At 41.3% G+C, this 22,564-nt stretch overlaps 1 protein-coding gene across 1 annotated transcript in view; it reads left to right on the plus strand.

Moving 5' to 3' along the window:
* Window positions 1–1,956: 1,956 nt before the first annotated feature.
* The window catches only part of LOC137421123 (janus kinase and microtubule-interacting protein 3), a 100,230-nt gene continuing 79,622 nt past the window's right edge, over window positions 1,957–22,564 (plus strand). Inside the window, 9 exon segments of the mRNA XM_078772820.1 lie at window positions 1,957–2,104; window positions 2,249–2,377; window positions 7,861–8,097; window positions 11,464–11,595; window positions 12,614–12,856; window positions 15,142–15,264; window positions 18,555–18,701; window positions 20,820–20,855; window positions 20,952–21,044. Coding sequence (XP_078628946.1) covers window positions 2,363–2,377; window positions 7,861–8,097; window positions 11,464–11,595; window positions 12,614–12,856; window positions 15,142–15,264; window positions 18,555–18,701; window positions 20,820–20,855; window positions 20,952–21,044 — 1,026 coding nt within the window. The 5' untranslated portion in view covers window positions 1,957–2,104; window positions 2,249–2,362.

The raw sequence follows: 22,564 nt of genomic DNA on the forward strand, positions 1-22,564 counted from the left end.
TCATGAAATACAAGTTTTCCAACAAATTTCAGAATCCTCGACCTTTGACCTTTGAAGGTCACAAAGGTCAAATTTTCAAAGTTGTCGGAATCAAATTTTCAAAGTTGTTGGAATCGAACCGAAGTTTCGGGATTGTGTAGCTAACTAACCTCATAACTGATTGTACATTATTTTCGATCTCATTTCAAGGTCAGTAACCTTAGTTTTGACATTTCAAGGTCACAAAGGTCAAACTTTCAAAGTTGTCGGAATCTAACCGAATTTTCGATATTGTGTAGCTAACTAGTCTCATAACAGATAATACATTCCTATTTATATATTTTCAATGTCGGTTTTGACCTTTGTCATTGAATACCGCTCGCTCGTGAACCATCGTCGTCTCCTGACTTGTCACATGTGTATCACAATGTGTTTGGTTCCTATCGCAAAAAATTGTCATAAGATGTGTATTCAAATATGAAGGTCTCCTAATTTATTTCAACAAGCATATAATTGTTTGTATTGTTCAATTTATTTCAAAAAGTCACACACCCAACCTGTCCACCAAGTTTCCTCCGAATACATCCACAACTTTTTGAGATATCCTGTTCATAAACAAACAAACAGACAGGGGTGAAAACATAACCTCTGCCCACCTTTGGTGGCAGAGGTAACTAGATAGTATTCATAGAATACTTACCCTGTGCAGTCAACTTGTTGCGAGCCAATTCTTCTGTTTTTGAACATTTTTTTTCTTTGATCCAATATGGCTGCCAGATCACGTGAGCGATGACATCAGAAATTTATATTCTTTAATATAATTGTTGCATAGATCACACTCAATACATTTCAAACTGATCAGACTAAGCATTGTCCCTGTCGAATTAAGACGTCATAATTAAGGCACAAATGACATCATCATTAACAACACCTATTCCCCATATGGAGTTCTTTACAATGCGCCACGTTTCAATTTTTTCCATGTAGCGGTTTTGGAGATGTAGAGGTGCAACATTTTTCGGTTTTTCCAAGATGGCGCCTGTACCACATGACCTATGACGTCATGATTATCACAAAAATATTCTAAAGGAGGGGGCGCTCCGAAGGTGAAAATTTCGTGTCCATCAGACGAACAGTTGCTGAAAAATATATATAATAATCGGATGGATAAGTGTTGTATTTGTCGAATAATGACGTCATAACGAAGGCACCGATGACATCATCATTAACATATCTTATTCCCCAAGGGGAGTAGTTGACAATGAGCCAGGTCTCAATTTTTTCCATGGAGTAGTTTCAGAGATATAGAGGTGCGAAGTTTTTCCAAGATGGCGCCTGTGCAACGTGACCTATAACGTCATAATAATCATTAAAATATTCTACAGGAGGAGGCCCTCCTATGGTGAAAATTTCATGTCAATCGGACCAACGGTTGCCGAAAAAATGGATTTTTAAAATGCAGACACGTACGGCACACTGCACACGTACGCAACTGAATGCATAACCCCGCTTGTCGCTTCGCGAGCGCAGGGTGAAAATCTCTAAAATGTATTCGCAGATCATTTCGAGGTTAACAGAAAAGAAGACTTGTTTGGAATGGTGGACAATCTTAAATGCAACATTTGTCATCTTGTACTGGTTTTGAAAGAATAAATGAGGAGGCTTTTTGGTTGATGTGATTATGCTACAAATTGCAAACTCGGCAGGATTCCGTTACCAATTGAATAATAAGTAACAGCCATTAAAAGGTGATAAGTCATGTTGCCATGCACCTTTTTGTCGGCAGAAGGAAGATCATGCAAGGTAGGGGATTACGGGGCTGTGAGCGGTATCGGCACCCAGGTGACGGCATCTATTGAGGCTGGAGCGGAGGTGGTGGTTCTCAACCACACCCTGTGGAAAAGCAGACGAGATGTCCCGTAAGGGACTTCTGCGTGGTACGGGAAAAAGTGACACAAAAAGCTATGGAAGCAGAGGGAAGGGGGATACGACGGGGTCATCAGGAGGGCGAAGCAAAGGGGATTGCACCCCCGAAGCCCTAATCGACTCGTTGCAGGCAGCTAATGAGGAGCTGCGTGCAACTCTCACAGACATACAGATTGAGCTGCAACAGGAAAAAGGAAAGGTGTGCATTGCCAGTCTCTGTCCCTTTTCGTTTTCTATGTTCCTGCCACTTTGTCCTATCTGGGTCGACTGATACCTTTTGATCCGTATAACTTTTTCTTGCATATGTCTTGTGTTCTCGCATTGTTGGTGATGTGGATTGCAGGTGAGCCGGTTAGAACGAGAGAAGGTGCAGGAGGTGAAGCAGGCACGTGACTTGGAGCAGAAGAAACACGCGGCCGTTATTACAGAGCTCCGTGGCAAACTTCACGAAGACAAGATGAAGGACCTTCAGGTAACTTAAATCCAAGTGATTGCCATATTTTCCGGTGTATTAACCTCCCCCCTGTTTTTCACCCTCAAAAAAATATATATATACATATATATATATATATTGATCATCTTATTTTCTGATCTAGATCTAAATACGTTTGTACATTAACTTTGTACAGGACAAAGTGACGGAAGTATCGCCATGCTTGCTCTCATGTCCGCTTAATTCCGTATAATAGTCTTATTCTCATTTTCAAGAAGTTGAAGAGAGAGGAGAGGATATCGGGGGGCTTGCTTAGCCGTTATATTCAAAGCCAAGATGGGTCGACGTGACTTAATCTGGTGACGTAATTCCACGTAAGGTTGAGAACAAGGCACTCGCAAAGCACAAAGCGGCCCTTCTTAAGGGTCACGTGACCATCCTCGGCCCTTCTTGAGGGTCACGTGAAAGTCCTCGGCCATTCTAGAGGGTCGCGTGACCATCCTCGGTCCTTCTTAAGGGTTACGTGACTGTCCTCGGCCCTTCTTGGGGGTCACGTGACGTAATCTGGTGACGTAAGCCACCCATGTAAGGGTGAGAGCGAGGCCCTCGCGAAGCACAAAGCGGCCTGTCTTGAGGGTCACGTGACTGTCCTCGGCCCGTCTTGAGGGTCACGTGACTGTCCTCAGCCCTTCTTGAGGGTAACGTGACCGTCCTCCGCCCTTCTTGAGGGTCACGTGACCGTCCTCGGCCGTTCTTGAGGGTCACGTGACCATCCTCGGCCCTTCTTGAGGGTTACGTGACCATCCTCGGCCCTTCTTGAGGGTCACGTGACCTTCATCAGCCCTTCTTGAGGGTCACGTGACCGTCCTCTGCCTTTCTTGAAGGCCTTTTCTTGAGGTCTGCCTTTGTGACCGTCCCGGACCTGTTGTCGGATTCACGGAAGTGCTGTGCATATACGTAGTGTGTTCAAAAAGTATCCGACCTTTATTTTTTGTGCGTAAAAAAGAAGAAGCTAGGGAGGCGTTGATTGGTGCACGTATGTAGGCGATCCTAATGCGCACGCGTGAATTTTTTCCCACCTGCAGAAGCTGTCATTCGACGGCAGACCGCCGATGAGTGAGGACATGTAAGTGAGCGCCGTCGGATTTACGTTTTTGACAAAATGACGGAAAAACTTGAACAACGCTACTGCATCAAATTTTGTGTTTCATCAAACTTGCATCAAAACTGCAACTTGGTTTCTGGGTCGTACCCATAAACCCAGGACTCATCGCCAGTGATCACTGTGTTGAGGAAGCTGGGATCGCTGTTCACAGTCTCCAGCATGTCCTGTGCGATCTCCAAACGGAGTTGCTTCTGCTCAATCGTTATCAGCTTTGGTACGAACTTCGCTGAGATTCTCCTGAAGCCCAAATCCTCCTTCATAATGGAATGAACGGTGTTGAATCTTGCGGATCGTTTCCACTTGGGAATCGCCAAGCTTTACACAAAATTTGATGCAGTAGCGTTGTTCAAGTTTTTCCGTCATTTTGTCAAAAACGAAAATCCGACGGCGCTCACTTACATGTCCTCACTCATGGCGGTCTGCCGTCGAATGACAGCTTCTGCAGGTGGGAAAAAATTCATGCGTGTGCATTAGGATCGCCTACATACGTGCACCAATCAACGCCTCCCTAGCTTCTTTTTTTTTACGCACGAAAAATAAAGGTCGGATACTTTTTGAACACAGTAGTATCTGTGTATTAACCGCACCCCCAACTTTTAACTTTTTTGCCGATAAAAATGCACGGTTAATACACCGGAAAAGACGTTATAGTCAGGTTCACTATGTTAACAAATATAATTTCTTTCAAAAATTTGGGATTAGCAAACCTGTACATTTTTGGAATCTTCAGAGCATGGAGAATCTGAAAATCAATGTTGGCATTTGCACAGACACCTGCATGGCCGCCATTTTGGATTTTGAAAATGGCCGCCATAAAATACATATTTTGCGCGATCTCGGCTTCTAGTCAACCTAGAGACTTAATTAAATATGCTAATCCTATGTTTTCTGGGTCAAGGAATCCAATAAAGGCCTCAAAATAGTGCTCAGGATTATAGAAAAGCAACAAACAAAGGTAATTGAAAACCATTGTCTTTATATTTGTGATATAACTGTATTACATAATACATGATATTGCAAGTCCATTGAAGTTATAGGTTGTTATAGGAAGTTATAGGTAGTATCAGATTGAACTATAAGTCCGATACACAGGATCTACGAGGTCTATACCGTTCAGGAATATGCTTTTACAGATCTTCATCACCGTCCTGAGTGTCATTTTCGCAAAGGTGTCTACGCAAATGTAAACATTAATTTTTGGATTCTTCATGCTCTGAATATTCCAAAAATGTATAGTTTTGCTAATCTACCAAAATTTTGAACGAAAAAACATAGTGAACCTGACTATTAGCTAAATCTTGCATGATTCTACCAGCAAGATATTGAAATTCACTTATTTATTGTAGCTCTGCACAAATACAATGTTTTGCAGTGAAGAAATAGCACGTCTTACTCTACATTTGCAGGGACCCACAGAAATTCCACACAATATAAAATGTGACTTCAAGTCCCCAACCTCCTTGGAATATCCTTATCATTACTCGTCACTAAACGCCTATCTCAGATATTCTGATGTATTTTGTGTCGCAGGGAGACCTGCGAAAACATATATCGATCAGCTTACAAATGATACTGGGTGTCTGATTAACGAACTACCTAATGCCATGAGTGACAGAGATGAATGGAAGAAACGTGTCATGGAATGCCGAGCAAGCTCGACGCAGTAAGTAAGTAAGTTGTGTCACTGACAATCTCCCGAAAAGTGTCTTTACCACGCTTGGTAAAAATAAATAAATAAAATAAAACCCGATTTTGATTCCTATCAATTCGCTTTTTATCACCTCCAACTTGCTACGTATGTTTAATTACTTCACATAATACGTGAAGTACATGTCCTTGAACAAGGGAAATACAGTTTGTTTATTAATCCTGCATTTTCACACGATTCAGCTTTGAAAACTCGGGTAAAAATCAAAATTATGCACAACAACCTTCCATGTTTTTTTGCCGGTGTTAATCCTTCCGACTCCTCTCCGGCCTTGCTCCCCCCAGCTCTTTCTGTGCTCTGTCCCCCAAGTATTCCTACAGGTCGCACAAGATCTGCTAGCGACCCTCTTATGGTGAAACTGCCAAAATCAAGTCTCTCTATTCACCTTCACTCTTTCATTCCTCTTTACTCCTGGCTCTGGAACAAACTCCCTCACTCTTTTCAATCCCACTCCTCCCTCCAGTTCTTTAAAACAGCTGTTCACCACCATCTCTTAACTTCCTCCATTCAAAACCTTGATCTTTTCTACCCCCGTTAATTCACCCCAGATCCACTTTTTTGAAATTCCGACTTCTTTCCTGAAAGTCCTAGCTGTGTCCATGTGCTTTATACCTCTCCCACTCCCACCCCCCCCCCCCATTCCCGTTCCTCCTCCTCCCAAGCCCTCTCCCTCCCACAGATCTCTCAATGTCCCTGCTCTCAAATGTACTTGTGTGCTTCCCTCGCTCCCCCCATCTTGTCTCCCACCCCCAGCTCCCTTTATCTTATGTTTTACGTGTCAGTTTGTCTTTTTGTGATTAATGTTAGCTCTTACACGAGCCTCAATGTTGTATACAAAAAATAATAATAATAAAAAGGACAGGTTGGAGTTTTTTTTCATGTTAAAGACTACAAATAATAATTAGGACTATTTTCTTTCCTATGCATGGGTTGTAATCAAAACATAACTTTCTTTCCTCCAAACGTACTTTTATTTCATGATTGAAGTTGTGTTGTTCAGTCTTCAAATGTACACCAGAGGCCTGAAGCCTAAGGACATAGGCCTGAGGCCTATACATGGTGACCAAAATGGCAAATGTATGATTTGAATTTTTTTGTGGGTGGAGTCAAGACAACCAAGATACGCCCTCAACATACAGAGCAACAAACAGAGTGACAGACAGACAGACTGGTGGAGAATATTATAGTGGACTAGTGGGGAACCTGTGGGAAACCCACGGCATAGATGTGTATGACATTTGGACATCTTGAGTTAGATGTTGCACGAAGAGTTTTAAAAACTGGTTACTGCCAACTTGACATACCCAGAAATGATGTAGTCTCCAAAATGTATTTCCTTCACATAATATGTGAAGCCCCTCCCTGAAAGGGTGAAACCCCTCCCTCAATGGGTGAAGCCCCTCCCTCAACTGGTGAAGCCCCTCCCTGAATGGGTGAAGCCCCTCCCTCAACGGATGGATGGAGAGACCAGAGGAGAGTATTACAATGTAGATAGTAATTTGTATTGGAATAGTATTAGCCAGTGCACCGCGTAGCGGGAGACGGGATTTTGCGATCACTTTTGTGTGTGTAGGTGTGTATGTTTCTGTCCGGCCATAAGTTTTTTTTTTTTGTTTTTTTTTACATTTGAGCTTTTGTCATCAAATGTCCAATAAAGATTTATTATGGGAATATGAAATAGACAAATTATTTTGTCAATCACATAAAATCGTCAATTTTCATGCAATTAACCTGAAATTTTAAGAATTTGCATATCGCGTCACTGAATTGGTTCACAAATGACAAGCGAGAAGCTGATTGTTTTTTCAGATCAAAAGGTCAAAGGTCAAGGTTGCACAAAATCGTCAATTTTCATCCGATTGGCCTGAATTACGAATTTGCTTATCGTGTCACTGAATTGGTTCACCAATCAAAAGTTAGAAGCCAATTGTTTTTTTTTGATCAAAGGCTGCATAAAATCGTCAATTTTCGTTTTTTAGTTGTTTTCTTAATGCTTAGCACACGGAAGAAGAAGAAGAAGAAGAAGACGTGTTAATATAAAGCGGACGCGGATGGGCTTTGCAATTTCAGATGCTTTCTAGTTGTTAGAATTATATTGCATATTGCAATGATCTGTCTGAAACCTTGAAATGCACACTGGCTAAATTCTGGAGTAATTTCAAATCAGAGCTGTTATGAGGATAGAGGTTTGAAAAACAGTAAAAGTAAAAGACTTTACAGTAGATAAGCAAAATTTACTTGAAGCTTGCTTGAAGGTGACAGGGTTCAAAGTCCATGAAGCAAGGCAAATTTAGCTTGAACAGGTGACCTCTCCATCAAAGGGTTGACCCGCTGAAAGTTCACATGAGACAACCATTAGAATTGAAGGAATTCTATTGAATCTGACCCACATAGTCAACATATTGCATCTGTTGTACAGGCCACACACCCCTTGGGTTGGCCAGATGGTCTAAACTCTCAAGATTTGTACACTTGCCTCTGATCTATCTCACCTGGGATGGAATTGCGACCCAATTATAACGAACTTTCTCCCAATGTTTCACCGGTAGGGTGAGGAATTATCAATTCTCACCTGGGTGCCATCCCTCAGATGGTTGAGATTGATCTCACCGGTTATTAATTTTTTTGATGGTTTCTTGGCTTTCACAGGGTATGCGGGAGAGCTTGATACGGCAACACGAAGCTGAATTGCTTCGTGTGATCAAGATAAAGGACTCGGAGATCCATCGTTTGCAGTCGGCCATCTCAACCTTGCGTGATGGCATCGCCGACAAGGTTAAGCTGGCACTTGCCAATGAGGCACGGGATGAGGCACGACGTGCCTTCGACGGCGAGCGCTGCAAGTTACTGCAGGAACTCGAGAGCATGAAGGGTGGAAAGAAACAGGTGAGCATGCCATGTGAAGTGTGAGGCTCAAAAGGATCATTTGCAGGAGTGAAAAGTGAGTTTTGTGCTTTTAAGCACATCTATATATTACAATGTAAATATAAAAGGAGCCCATTTTCTCAATCCACAATACTTTATTATTCTAAAGACTTTCTGCTGTCATGCAATAATACAAATGATACTGTTGGAAAGGTAAAAATCGATTCACTTTGGTCGTTTAATCAAAAACGTGCCTGCTTTGAAAGCCTGTGTTTCGGTGATTGAAGAAGAAGAAGCGGGGCTGCAAGCTTTAATTTCTGTGATTGAAGAAGAAGAAGCGTAGCACAAGCTTTACTGTAGCGGTTCCAACAGTAACAGTTATTATTCTACGACAGCACGAGGAGCACACAAACGGAAATATAGAAATACTTCTCGAGGCAATATCAAATTATATTAAAGTACACCGAAGGAGCATGCAAACAACAACAACAACAACAACCACAGCCACAACAACAATAATTCTGTGTTATAAAAGGTCCTTTTCATGTCCTTACTTAATTTTACGTCCTCATTGAGATTTACAGACATTCTCTATGTTTATTAAGTACAACGTGTTGTCTTTTGATGAAATTCGTCACCAAAGTGATAGGTAGGCACACCTAGTATTTTTCAAAGCAATTTGGTGAACACAGAATGTTTATTGAGCTATTTTATTAAAAGGTGTTTGTGTGTGCATGCATGTATGTGTGTCTATATATATATATATATTGTAAATGGCAGCACACTGAGCAGTAAAAATTAAAAAATATATTTATTAATAGCCTGACGTTTCAAGAACAAACTAGTTATCTTCCTTAAAGGCGTTGAGTGTGGTGTTAACCGTTAAGTTCCGTTGGGGACGGTTCACATGATGGATTGGTCCAAGTCCTTGCCAATCACAGGGCTTCTCTGCATTCAAATGACTCTGCCGTTTTTGACGTTGTAATTGATTGCGTAGTGCTTTGTATGTGGGGTGTAAGTCGATGTGTCAGTTGATGGAGTTTTCATCAGATTACCAGGCCTCGACAATCTCGTGGTTCACTCTCAAAGATCCTGTGCCAAGGATCGTGGTCCGATTCCATGAGAATGTGCGTTGGTGTGTGTGTATGTGTGTCGCAACCAATGACAACCTGTCTTGTCGTCTTACAGCACATTGGTGTTCAGTTAGCCTCGTGGTTAAGCGTTTGGATGTTTGGCCCACATTATTGGCTTCACAATCTTCACATTGTATGTTGTCAATGATATTCTTTCTGTCAAGTTTGTTCACCTGGTCTTTTGGCTTTGACAGCTGTGCTCGTAAGGATGTTTGTGGTTTGTGGGTGATGTTGTATTCACATAGAATGCGGCTTGTGGTTTCAGAAGTGTGTTGTACGTATGGAAGTGCCACCGTGTGTGGAGTTGTGGTTGGATTGTTGTTGCTGTAGTTGGATTTCCGGCGACAAGATTTGATAAATCGCTACCAGTGAATATATATCAAAGGTTTTAGAACACCTCAATTTTTCCAGTTTTTTATTGAAATTTACACAGTTTAATGTCTCAACGTACTCCGAAATTAAGTAAAGAACAAATAAACAATTGGAGATAAAAAAAGGAATCCTAGAATCATTTTGTTCAACAAAATTTAATTAAAATTTTTTACTCAGCAAAGTAGCCACCTTTTGCAGATATAACTGCCGAACACACTCGTGGCATTCTTTCCACAATGGAAATCAAATATTGTTCGGGAAGTTCTTCCCAACACTGTTGCAGAAGTTCCCACAAATGTGTTGCACTTGTAGGTTGCTTTGTTTTCATCCTTCTGTCCAGTTCATCCAAAACCAGCTCGATGGGGTTTACGTCTGGAGACTGTGCTGGCCATTCCATGATTTGTAGCCTACCGTCTTGTTCTTTTCCTCGAACGTAGTTTTGACAAAGCTTGGAGGTGTGTTTAGGGTCATTATCTTGCTGTAGGATGAACCCCTGACCAACTAGGCATATACCAGAGGGTATTGCATGGCGCTGCAAAATGCTGTGGTATCCCTTTTGGTTCAGGGTGCCAGTCACTCTGTGCATGTCGCCGACTCTGGATCCAGCAAAAGAGCCCCAGACAATCACGCTTCCTCCTCTATGTTTGACAGTGGTGTCACACACTGAGGAACCATCCTTTTGCCTACTCAACGGCGTACAAAAACCCTGCGTGATGAACCAATGATTTCAATTTTTGATTAATCGGTCCATAAGACCTTCTTCCAGTCTTCAGTAGTCCACTGGCGGTGCTTCGTGGCCCAGGCAGGCCTCTTTTTCTTGTTTTGCCATCTTAACAATGGCTTTCTTACTGCCACTCGACCTGTCAAACCTGCAGCTCGAAGTCTTCTCTTCACAGTTGAAACTGAGACTTGCTTACTTCGAGCAGTGTTAAGCTGTGCTTGAAGCTGTTGTCCTGTGAGCCGCCTATCATGCCAGCTGTTGACTCTCAGAAACTTCTCTTCTGATTCTGTTGTGGCTTTGGGTCTGCCAGACCTCTTCCTGTCAGAGTTTCCTCCAGTTTCCAATATACTACTTCCTGCAGTGCAATATTGTCCAAATAATGCTTCAGAGGGTGTAATAAGTCTGTTCCAATACTGATTTTATACAGACAGGGGGTTTGTAATCAAGTAATCAGCAGAGGTTGGGACACCTGTAGGAATTGTTTGCATCAACTTTCAAGGCTTAATTTACTTACATTGCTGCAGAACAGCTGAAAGTTGTTAACCCATTACTTGTTCCCTTAAGAAGGCCTTTTTTTTTTTTTTTTTACAATATAACTGTGCAATTTACATTCTTTTCCTGTTTTTGCTAATCTAAACTTTTTTTAAAGCTCGAGCAGTTTACTGCTTACCTTTATACCATTTCAGGTTATTCAATGGACATTAAACTGCGTAAATTTCAATAAAAACTGGAAAAATTGAGGTATTCTAAAACTTTTGACCGGTAGTATATATTTGAATAATCAACAACAATTCCAAAATGAACCTGCTGGTCTCGTAGTACATTTTAGACACCAGCTGTGCTGCATAGTTTCCACAAGGTTACTTTCATGAAATAATCTGCACATTCCGCATATTATATGCAAAGTCTTATCAGGGCACTGTAATGTGAATTTTCAAACGTTTTGTTCACTATTTCAAAGCAAATATTTCTAAAATTGCTTAAGAAATCAGATCCTGTATTAACATCAAACCGGCTCCCTAACACTGCGACCACAAAATTTCTCTTTAACATTACGTACCCTAATTTTTTTTTGTTTAGTTCTACGTACTAAACACACCCTGCTTCGTTGCTTATGTCTTGAGTCTTTGCATCATTCTAAACTCTGTGCTGTTTCTGCAGGCTGAGGAAACGTTGTCCAACACGCTGCAGGCTGACAAACAGAAAGCAGCTGACCTTCGCACCGCACACCATGCTCACCAAGAAGAAGTGGTGCGAATCAAACGAGAGAGTGAACGTGAAATACGGAGACTGGTAAGTGTGCAGATGCAAAAGTTGTTCAGTATCAAAAAGTAAAAATGCCAACATCTAAGATGCAATTTTAGAGTAGTGCATTGTTTGACTCTTGAGCAAATTCCAAAACTAGCCAGGGCTCAGAATGTTTTACAAATAAACGCTTCCAGAAATACATTTGTTGTGTTTTTCCGAGTGCTTTTAGGTATTTGTTTCAGGTAACTTCTTATGGCTTTTCTCTTCTTATGGCAATATTTAACCCGTCCCCGGCATAGCAGTTTTGGGTTTTGCAATCACTTGTGTGTGTGTGTGTGTGTGTGTGTGTGTGTGTGTGTGTGTGTGTGTGTGTGTGTGTGTGTGTTTGTCTGTCCGGTCCATAACTTTTTTTTACCATTTGAGCTATTGTCATCAAATTTTCACCAAAACTTTATTATGTGAATATGGAGAAGGCAAATTAATAATTTGGTCAAATGGTTAAAAGGTCAAAGGTCAGCGTCACATCAAATCGGCAATTTTCATCTGAATGACCTGAAATTTTAAGAATTTACATATTGGGTCACTGAATTGGTTCACCAATCAAAAGCTACGAGCCAATTGTTTTGTTTTTTTAAGATCAAAAGGTCAAAGGGCAAGGTTGCATAAAATCACTAATTTTCACCCGATTGACCTGAAATTTTAAGAATTTGCATATTGGGTCTCTTCATTGGTTCACCAATCTAGAGCTAGAAGCTGATTTTTTTTTTAGATCTAAAGCTCAAAGGTCAAGGCTCCATAAATCATCAATTTTCTTTTTGTAATTTTTTTAAACAGTTTTAGTTATTTTGAGCATATAGTAGAAGAAGAAGATGAAGAAGAGGAAGAAGAAGAAGAAGAAGAAGAAGACATCTGACTACAAACGGATGCGGACGGGCTTTGCATTTTTAGATGCTTTCTAGTTATTGTGTTCATGGTCTAAAATTTGGTGTGTGTGTGAGTGTGTGTGTGTAAGTTCTGAAATTTCCGTGCTTCTACCTGTAGCATATACACACCCTCTCTTTAGATGGATGAACTGAAGTCTCGTGAGCGGACGGTCATGTCCTTGGAGAGAGAGCTCGGTGTCCAGGCAGGCTCAGTACAACGTGTGTTGCTGCAGCGTGAAGCTCTGGATGAGGCATGGGAACGAAGGCAAACAGGCAGCCCTAAGCGGGAGCTTCCCACACCTGGAGACGGCGCGGAACGCACACCCGATTCAGTGAGACCCATTGATGCATGCATGATGCTTTGTATTATATTTTCTTAAACAGTGTACTAGCTTTAGATGAAAGATTTGTACAATGCCACGAATGTACAATCTGTCTGTATTATGTTCCTTGTTTGTTCAATACTTTCTGAACATTTGTCACAAGATGCTATAATACCAAATTATGATAGAAACTTCAAGCATGCCAGTTGACAACAATATCCAAAGTCCTAGTTCCATGGTAAATTTGATTGAGATATTCACGAGACAGCTTGAACACAGATTACCTTGAAGAGGCCAGGACCGAGCTGTGCTTAACTGTGCTTAAATTAATTGCTCCAAATGTTTGCCATAGTGCTGCAAGCACACTTTGATTCTACGGGTAAAATGAATGAACACTGACGCATTCCTCTGAAGGAATCAAGTGAATTTTATCGAAAATTGTTGCTTTGAGTTCTTCAATGGATTGTGACCTTCTGTAGACGTTGTCCTTCAGATTGGCCCAAATATAGAAATATGGCGGTGACATTCAACAGCAAGTTGAAAACACCAGATGATGTCACCAAAGTGCACGTTGAGCCAGTTGACTCTCTCGGAGCAACTTCTGGATAGTGAACGATAATCGGATGAACGAGCAATTTCTGGATAGTGAACTATAATCGGATGAACGAGCAATTTCTGGATAGTGAACTATCTCCGATGAATGAACAATTTTTGGACAATGAACTATTACGGATGATCAAGCAATTTCTGGATGGTGAATTATCTCGGATGAACGAGCAATTTCTGGATAGTGAACTATAATCGGATGAACGAGCAATTTCTGGATAGTGAACTATATCAGATAAATGAGCAACTTCTGGATAGTGAACTATAATCGGATGAACGAGCAATTTGTGGGTTGTGAACTATCTTGGATGAACGAGCAATTTCTGGATAGTGAACTATAATCGGATGAACGAGCAATTTCTGGATAGTGAACTATATCGGATAAATGAGCAACTTCTGGATAGTGAACTATAATCGGATGAACGAGCAATTTGTGGGTAGTGAACTATCTTGGATGAACGAGCAATTTATGGATAGTGAACTATCTCCGATGAATGAGCAAATTCTGGATAGTGAACTATCTCGGATGAACAAGGCAATTTCTACCAGATTTTGGTTCACTATCCAGAAGTTGCGTGATGGATCCACCTATTAATTGCATGTTGGATGTAGGGGGAATGGCTTTCACGAAAGTTCGTGGGCCAATTTTATATACGTAGTAAGAAAGAGCGAGAGAAAGACATTAGGGAAGAAGAAGAGGCTGTCATAATTTGCTTTGGTCTGTACAACGTCATGCCGGATAGCTGAGTATATTTCTTGTGCTTTGTCTTTTCAACTAAATACATGTTTGGACTACACCCGGCTGCAGATCGGACATAATAGATTAAATAACCTTTTGGTTTTGTGACATACATACTGTACATTCATAGACATGTACAATGTACATGTGTCACAACACCCTAAAAGGTGATGGTTGTACAAGATTAAAATATCATAAATTTCACAGAGCAGTAATGGGCCTAAGTGTCAAAGAAAAGAGTGTACTGGAACAACCTGGTGGCTAAAATGGCCTGGCAGAAATATTTCACCCCTTCTCCATCTTCTCACCAAAGCCATTGGTGAGTGAGGTGGCTTTTTATTGACATTCCAAAGGCAACATGATAATTCTCTGTGACTCGTTCAACTGACACAATTCAATAATGCAAATTCTTCATAGAGCAGCCTAAAACTGGATTTAGACTGACAACCATTGGTACGATAGTCCATTGTCCTCATCATTATCTCACTGTAAACATCCATCATGGTTGCTCAATGTTTCCATGGGCTTTCTTTCTACTGTTTGTAAGGCTCCTGGAAGAGCTGTTACATACATATCATGGCACTCACATGCAGACAGAAACAGCAGAAAATACAGGAATTAACATTAGACATGGACCTTCGGAAAAATTACTTCCCAGAACACAATGGTGTCTGCCAATGGCACCATCTTGTTTCGGAGTTTGGTGCTTTATCTTCCAAATACTGAGCAAAAGCGAAGTAGCAGCATGTACCATTTTTGAAGTCTTTTGTATGACTCAGCCAATGTCGGAATCGAACGGCCGACCTCCTAGACTCAAGAAACGATTCTCCAACCACAATGTTCCACTCTAACCACAAACATCTACTGAGGTTATCTGTCTTCTGGATACATTTTTGCTTGGCTAATTGTGTGTTTACATTGCATATGATCTCATACATTGTGCGTGAAATGTCAAAACCAAATGTTTTAGTTTAAACGCATGTCATTTTTAACATGGCAGCAAGAGACTCATGTTGATGACCGCGACCAACGGCGCTTCCAGCTTCGCATTGGAGAACTGCATGGAGTTGTCCGCAAACTGGAGGATCGAAACACACTGCTCTCGGATGAGCGAAATGAACTCGTGAGATTTCATGTCAAGTTTGTTATGTTTTGTTTGGATTGCTTTGAAACTTTTTCTGTCTCGCTCTCAAGTTCTTCCTCTAGTCCTCAGGATGTGGGTACAGTAAATTACAATGATTGATTACAAGTAGAATAACAATTCAAGCAGAATTATGTCCTGAAAAATTTAAAACTACAGTTGTTATCTAATTCAAGTCTGTTAGGCATCTCTCTTCATCTTTTATCAGTTTTACTTATTATATACAAGGGTCGTTAAATGCATTTCCGGTCAATTGCTTTTCATAATTGTTTTCTTGGGGTCATTTACATCGATATGCTCTACAATCTACAACTTGGGCACCTTTACCCCCAATATGCCTCATAAATCCCATCACACCTAACTCATCCCAACTCTCTTTCCTACCTCTTCCCACTCCTCTGATAGCTGTCCACACTTTCTCTCTTCTATTGTCCTTTCTTGTGTTCATTTCAATTTTAATTTTCATATATATTGTTGCGGATCTCGGAGTACGGCACTCCCGTTAGCAAGGGGGGGGGGAGGGGTTAATCCCCTTGTCTTGTTAAGCTGGCCGTCTCCAGTCCTGGAACTATCCCGCTCCTTTGCGGGATGAAATTGGCCAGGTTGATTGGTCAAAAGTTTCCCAAATACCTTCACCAATCTCTCTGCAAAGCAGGGAGATGAGTCCCTGCTCGAACCGCGGATGTGATGGTAATTGCCGAGCGGTTTAGCAATCCACGATCCGAGCTGTTAGCAAAAAGACTAACCCGATTCTGAGCGGTTCCTATATCGTGCCACCGATATTCAATGGGGAAAAGACAAAGACGATCGGACGAGAGGAAGTCAAAGAATAAGAAGGGTGAAGGAAGAACAAATATGGTTTATTAACTATCTAAAAGAGGAAACGAAAGGCAAGAAGAATATACAAAAGAGGGAAATAAAAGGACATAGGGCAACCTTATACACTCTTATATAACACGCCCAGGACAAACAGACAGACTCACACGGAATGGTAGCTGGTAGGGGAGGAATAGAAGGGTCCAAGCAGATGGTTCCAGGCTCCGGGTCCGCCGTGAAGAATGGCAGGCAGCTGGTGTCGTTGGCGCGCGACCGGACCTTACAAATGCGAGGGGCTGGAATGTGCGTACGAATAGCGTGCCGAACGCTCTCAAAACCACGGCAGTTCGTATCGAAAACGATCGTCCCAAACGATCCTCCGCGCAATGTTCTTATATTCGCCGCCTCTGCGCTGTTCCCACAAATTTGCCGATCTTCTCTCCTCGCATCTGCCGATCTCCCCCGCATCTGCTCTCCACGTAAAAAGGCTTCACGCTCGCGCTTTTATTGCAAACCTCGCGTATCAAGCCGCGTCCGCTTTGCTCCGCCTACTGGTGAACACGCCTCGGCCCGGATTGGTCACGAGGGTTCATTGTTACCTCCCCTCGTGACGCGTTGATGGGGCCACGCCTATGTTCCTGGCCGCTCCTCCCTTTTTCTCCCATTCTGCCACGTGGCTTATGGTGGCTTGGGGCCAGCAAACCAAAAGGCAGCGACGACGGCAATACGGCTACTGGCACTTTGGAGAGAGAGATTGGGGATAATTGAAGGGGCCTAGGTTATTTGATTAATACAACGCAGAGTCAAACTATTGGAAACAGATCCTTAACTGAAACATAGACTAATGAAATAACTAAAGAAGATCCTATGGTGTCCTACGTGTTGTACATGGCCTAACTAGGGTGCAACCTTTACAAAGGGGGATATTTACAAGAATTATTATTTTACAAAGTGAAGGTTCTAAAAACCGTAACAATATATACAGTATATATATATATAAATATATATATATATATAACTATATATATATATATATATATATATATATATATATATATATATATATATATATATATATATATATAACTATATATATATATGTGTATATATATATATGTATATATATATATATATATATATATATATATATATATATATATATATATATATATATATATATATATATATATATATATATACTATATACTATATATATATATATATATATATATATAAATATATATATATAAAAAAAAAAAAAAATATATATATATATATATATATATATATATATATATATATATATATATATATATATATATATATATATACTATATACTATATATATATATATATATATATATAAATATATATATATATAAATATATATATATATATATATATATATATATATATATATATATATATATATATATATATATATATATATATATATACATATATATATACGGTTGGACCCCACTATTCACGGAATCTGCGTATTCGCGGTTGATAAAATGCTATATGTTTCTCTATTCGCGGAAAATTGTCCCGCAGATTCGTGTTTTTTTCCCCATATTCGCGGCCATGTTCCACGAATTCGCGGTTTTTCAAGGGCGCAAAAAGAAAAATTTCACGAGCCGCGAGCTTGACACATTTATAAAACCCATCTATTAGCAGCCATGCATAAAGTAGGTGGATGTACGCAAAAATACATCTTGTACAAGCCATGAGCATGACCTGCTTATACAGTACAGTACAATACATTCACTGCTGTGTGCTTTGCGTTTTCAGGGCTTTCGCTGGTGCGAATTTTAGCTGCACTAGAAGCGAGCTTCTGGGATATCCCACCAGATGTGTAAACAAGTCAACTCCGTAAATTATAGAATGCAAACGCTTCATAAAATCGATTACAGTCTGCAATTTACGGTGAAGCAGCATCAGAGATGTTACACAATGAAAACGCTTCGGGGGATGTTCTATCATTGACTAAAACATGTCAACCTCCGCGAGTTATAGAATGCAAATGCTTCATTAAATCTATTATTGAAATTAGCAGATATGCTCGATAAGGCATCATCCGATAACATCCCCCACAAACAATGGGCTCCTGCATATACCCACAATGCTCGTAACCGCACATATAAATACAGATTGTGTCCTGATCTTCCCCGATGGACATACGGCTTCACGGACCGTGTTTTTTCGGTTTTATATATATATATGGATTTATATTATTTATATTTATTGTCCCCCGCCCCTTGTCAAAGTGGAGGAGAAGGTGGACAAGAAATATATATTGTGGTATGTCGTGTTGTCCCAGTTATCAGTACCAAGAGGCATGAGACCAACAGGTGTTTACATTAGTTTTGTTATTTCAATATACCTCCATTTGAGCAGATTGAAGAGATGGTTTGGCCAAACAGCCAAAAATAATATTGCTGCTTATTTTGCAGGTGAAACGTTTCCGAGAGACAGAAGCCCAGCTGAAGCCTTTGTTGGACAAGAACCGCAGATATAGTAAAAAGTCTGAAGATCTCAGCCAAACAGTGCATCGACTAGAGGAGAAGATCAAAACGCTAAGCAGAGATAACCTTGAGCTGGTAAGGCTGTCCAACTCTTCCCTAAGTTCAAACAAAATGTAATTTAAAAAAAACTTTACTCTGACTCTCAATAAATATCTTCACATTAAAAGACCGTCTCTTTATTACAGCCACACCCTCCCAGCTTTAATTGTCTGTGCTAACCCTTTTTTGTATACATAGTCGAGGCTTGTGGAAGAGGTGGTCCACTGAATGGATCTGGTTCAGATTCAGGAAATAGGACTGGACCCAGAACTCGGCCTTGGGGCACTCCAGTCTTGACAGGGAGAGATGATGATAGAATTCCGTTGATAGCCACACATTGGCTACCAGAGTCGAGGAAGTCAGTAAACCATGTGTGGAGTTGGCCTTGGATTTCATAGGCAGAGAGTTTGGAGAGCAAGGCAGGATGCCAGACTGTATGAAAAACACGAGATATGTTCAGTGACGGCCCTGACCTCATGTTTGACACTAATGGCCTTCATCCATTTTTGGGTGAGTTGAAGCAGCATGTCCAAAGTGGAGTGACCTGGTCTGAAACAAATTGGTGATCTGGGATGAGGTTGTTGGAGAAATTGAAGTATTCCAGGATGATGGATGATGGATTTACAGAAATCTCCAATGCATTTCTCATGATTTGATGACATTTGATTGAATCTCATCAGATCCCATGAGCAGTCAATCGTAGGTTACTAGCAACGGTACCCGCCCTACGGGCGGGGCTTCATTTGGGAGGCCCAAATGAAAAGGCTAAATATCAGAAATTGAAGGCTTTTTTTTCTTTTAAACGATTTATATAAACATCCGTTAAATCTCGATTGGTGCAGCTGTTTGTGTGGCACCCAGGAAAATAACGTCCTGCGGGAGCAAGTATCAGCAGGATGTGGCAGTGTGGGAGTCCACGTTTCTGATCCTCCTTCATGCTGAAGTAGCCCACCACTTCTCCAGGCATTCCGTTCTTCAGATCCGCTATGAGAGATTTAAGCTTGATACTGAAGACGCGTGCAGTTAGTACTCCCGATGTCGTATGTACTCCCGATACGTGTTTCCTTCATTGTAAAAACTACCAAATCAACAGTTAAAAGGATTTTGAGCCGATAGGTGTTACGGCCTTGGCAGGATTGATGGAGACAGCGATCTGTTAGCGTATTCACCACCCAAATAGCTATGTGGAATTCTCTCATGTAGAGATTAAATGTCGTTTGAACTTTGGCCGAGGTCATTATTTACTTTTAATGATGTTTATATACGAATGATGTTTAATGATGTTTATATTGGTTTTGGGTCGTCCTTTCCGTATATCTCGTGGGAATGTGAGTTGGAGAGACGGCCGTGATGGCGGGGAGGGGGTTGGAATTCTCTCGAGCAGGGATTCAACCCGTGTCCTTATAAAAGGTCTTTGTCTGAGGTCACCGAGTCCGATCGGTGCAGCCGTGCAGAGATCGGTGCAGCCGTTTGTGCGGCACCCGGGAAAACAACATCATCACAATGAAAACATCGTCACAATGAACATTATGCGAACGCGAATGTTATGCGGGAGTCCAAACCTGAGAATGCTGGAGACCAAAGCTGAAATTGGAAAAACGAAATAGCCTATTTTACTCGTGGAGATCCCAGGATTACCCACCCAAAATATCGTTGCGATCGATTCAGCTGTTTTTGCGGTACCTTCGAACGGACAGACAGACAGACAGACGGACGGACATTTGGTGAATTATAGTAAGATTGTAAGGAGTCATACAAATAATCTTTACCTGTAATGTTTTCTAGCCCGTGTTGTTTTATGATCAGTGTGAATGACTTTATGTTCGGTGTGAATAATACAAATAAGAGAGTACAAATAGATAAATAAAAAGGAAAAAAGTCATACTAAATATGACAATGCTAATCATATTCAGTGTTGAACCCTTCTGCTGCGCTGCCTACTTCTAATAAGATATAACTATGACAACCAAGTTCCCTTCTTTCAAATCCCCATCAATACTCTCTCATTTGCATAACTCAATTTGCAGTGTTAGAGGGTTTATTTTGAGTGACAACATGCTCATTGTGGCTTGTGCTGCCTGCTTGCAGAGCAGTGTTAGAGGGTTTATTTTGAGTGACAACATGCTCATTGTGGCTTGTGCTGCCTGCTTGCAGAAGGAGCGACTAAGTGTTCAGGCCGCTGCACATGCTGTGCAAGCTGCGCAGGCCACTGCAGCATCAATGCACATGACTTCCAGAGCACCCCCAGTGGGAGAAGCCTGTCCCGCTGAGAGCTCAGAATGTCAGGCTTTGGAAGAACCATCACAGGAGGCTCAAGAACTGGAGTTTCTGAGGTTGCAGGTGGTTGAGCAACAGGGCATGATTGATGACCTGACAAAGGTAAGCAACGGTTTTTTTGTTATTGTGCAAAGTGGAAGACATATTGAGGTGGCTTTGAGAATTTGCACGCACGCACACACACACACACACACACACACACACACACACACACACACACACACACACACACACACACACACACACACACACACACACACACACACACAAATACACACACACATACTGTATATACACATACATACACTTGAACACATACAAATACATATACACACAGACACATACACAGACCCATACACACACATACACAGACCAACACACACACATACACACACACACACACACACACACACACACACACACACACACACACACACACACACACACTCTCTCAGCTCCAACTGTAGCAGGTTTGATTCCTTGAGCTTGTTTCACAACTGTGAGAAGGGTACACCAATCTGAAGCAGGTACCACAAGTAACGGTAAAGCACAAACCTCCGTTAGTAGTCGGCTTCTAGCTATCAATGAAAGGTAAGTTCCCCAAGGATGTATGAGTTCCGGCTGTGGGTCTAGTGCTGCACGCTGGTGGTTTTTTGGTTTTGAGACTATTGCTTTTGACAAAAGCCACACCATATTTTCTTCTTTATGATGCAAAATATGTTTTGTTTCTTTTCCCACAACAAACCCATCATATGTAGGAGACTTTGGCTTGGTCTTGGTAGATATGAAGCGCTGTATAAGTGGTTGATCTGTTGGGCATTGAAAGGACTTGCTTGAAGTCTGCGATGGAATAACAGCTGGTGCTGTGTCACCATCAAACCTCTGCTGAAACACTGCAGTAGCTGTTGCATGGGTTGCTTCCATCTGGCATGTCCTCGTTGAAGTCAGAATTGTTTTCGGCAAAAAATACGAAGCGGCCTTTTTGTAGTCCTGGTGGGAAATACAATCCTCAATCTTTTAACTGTGGTTTTGGAAACTATTGCTTCAGCAAGCTGTGCTTCCAGGTGCAGGATTCTGGAGAAGTCTACATTTGAAACCATGCATGATCATTCATGCTGACCACATCTTTGTGTATCCTCTCATCTCAATCCATCCAATCGACACAGGTGTTTGGCCCAACCAGGAGCCATCTCAAACTAGAACAATGTGACTGTCATACTCATCAATATGCCTCCGCATAGTCCCACAACGGGTAGATGTGCCATCGTTCACTGTCCTAAAAATAAACAAGTTTGATTGAAATCCCTTCAGCTGTTCTCAAGTATCACATTTTTATCTGACATCCCTGGTGTTGGGCTAGCGGCTAGGGTGCCGGCTTAGGATCCTAGGATCCTGAGTTCGAATCCCGGTGGATTGCTGAATTAACGCCAGGGGGGTTGACTCAGCCTGTCATCCTTCCGAGGTCGGCTAATTGAGTACCAGTTCACTGGTAATTCCCTGTTTGTCGTTAAAGGCGGCAAAAAGGGTTGGCGTCAGGAAGGGCATCCGGCCGTAAAACATTGCTTCAAAAAGGGGACCGAAAAACAACAACAACCACGGTTCCCGAAAAAGGCCAACCCCCG

This window comes from Myxine glutinosa, chromosome 2 (assembly GCF_964187855.1).
Source record: "Myxine glutinosa chromosome 2, kmMyxGlut1.1, whole genome shotgun sequence".
Classification (NCBI taxonomy): domain Eukaryota; kingdom Metazoa; phylum Chordata; class Myxini; order Myxiniformes; family Myxinidae; genus Myxine; species Myxine glutinosa.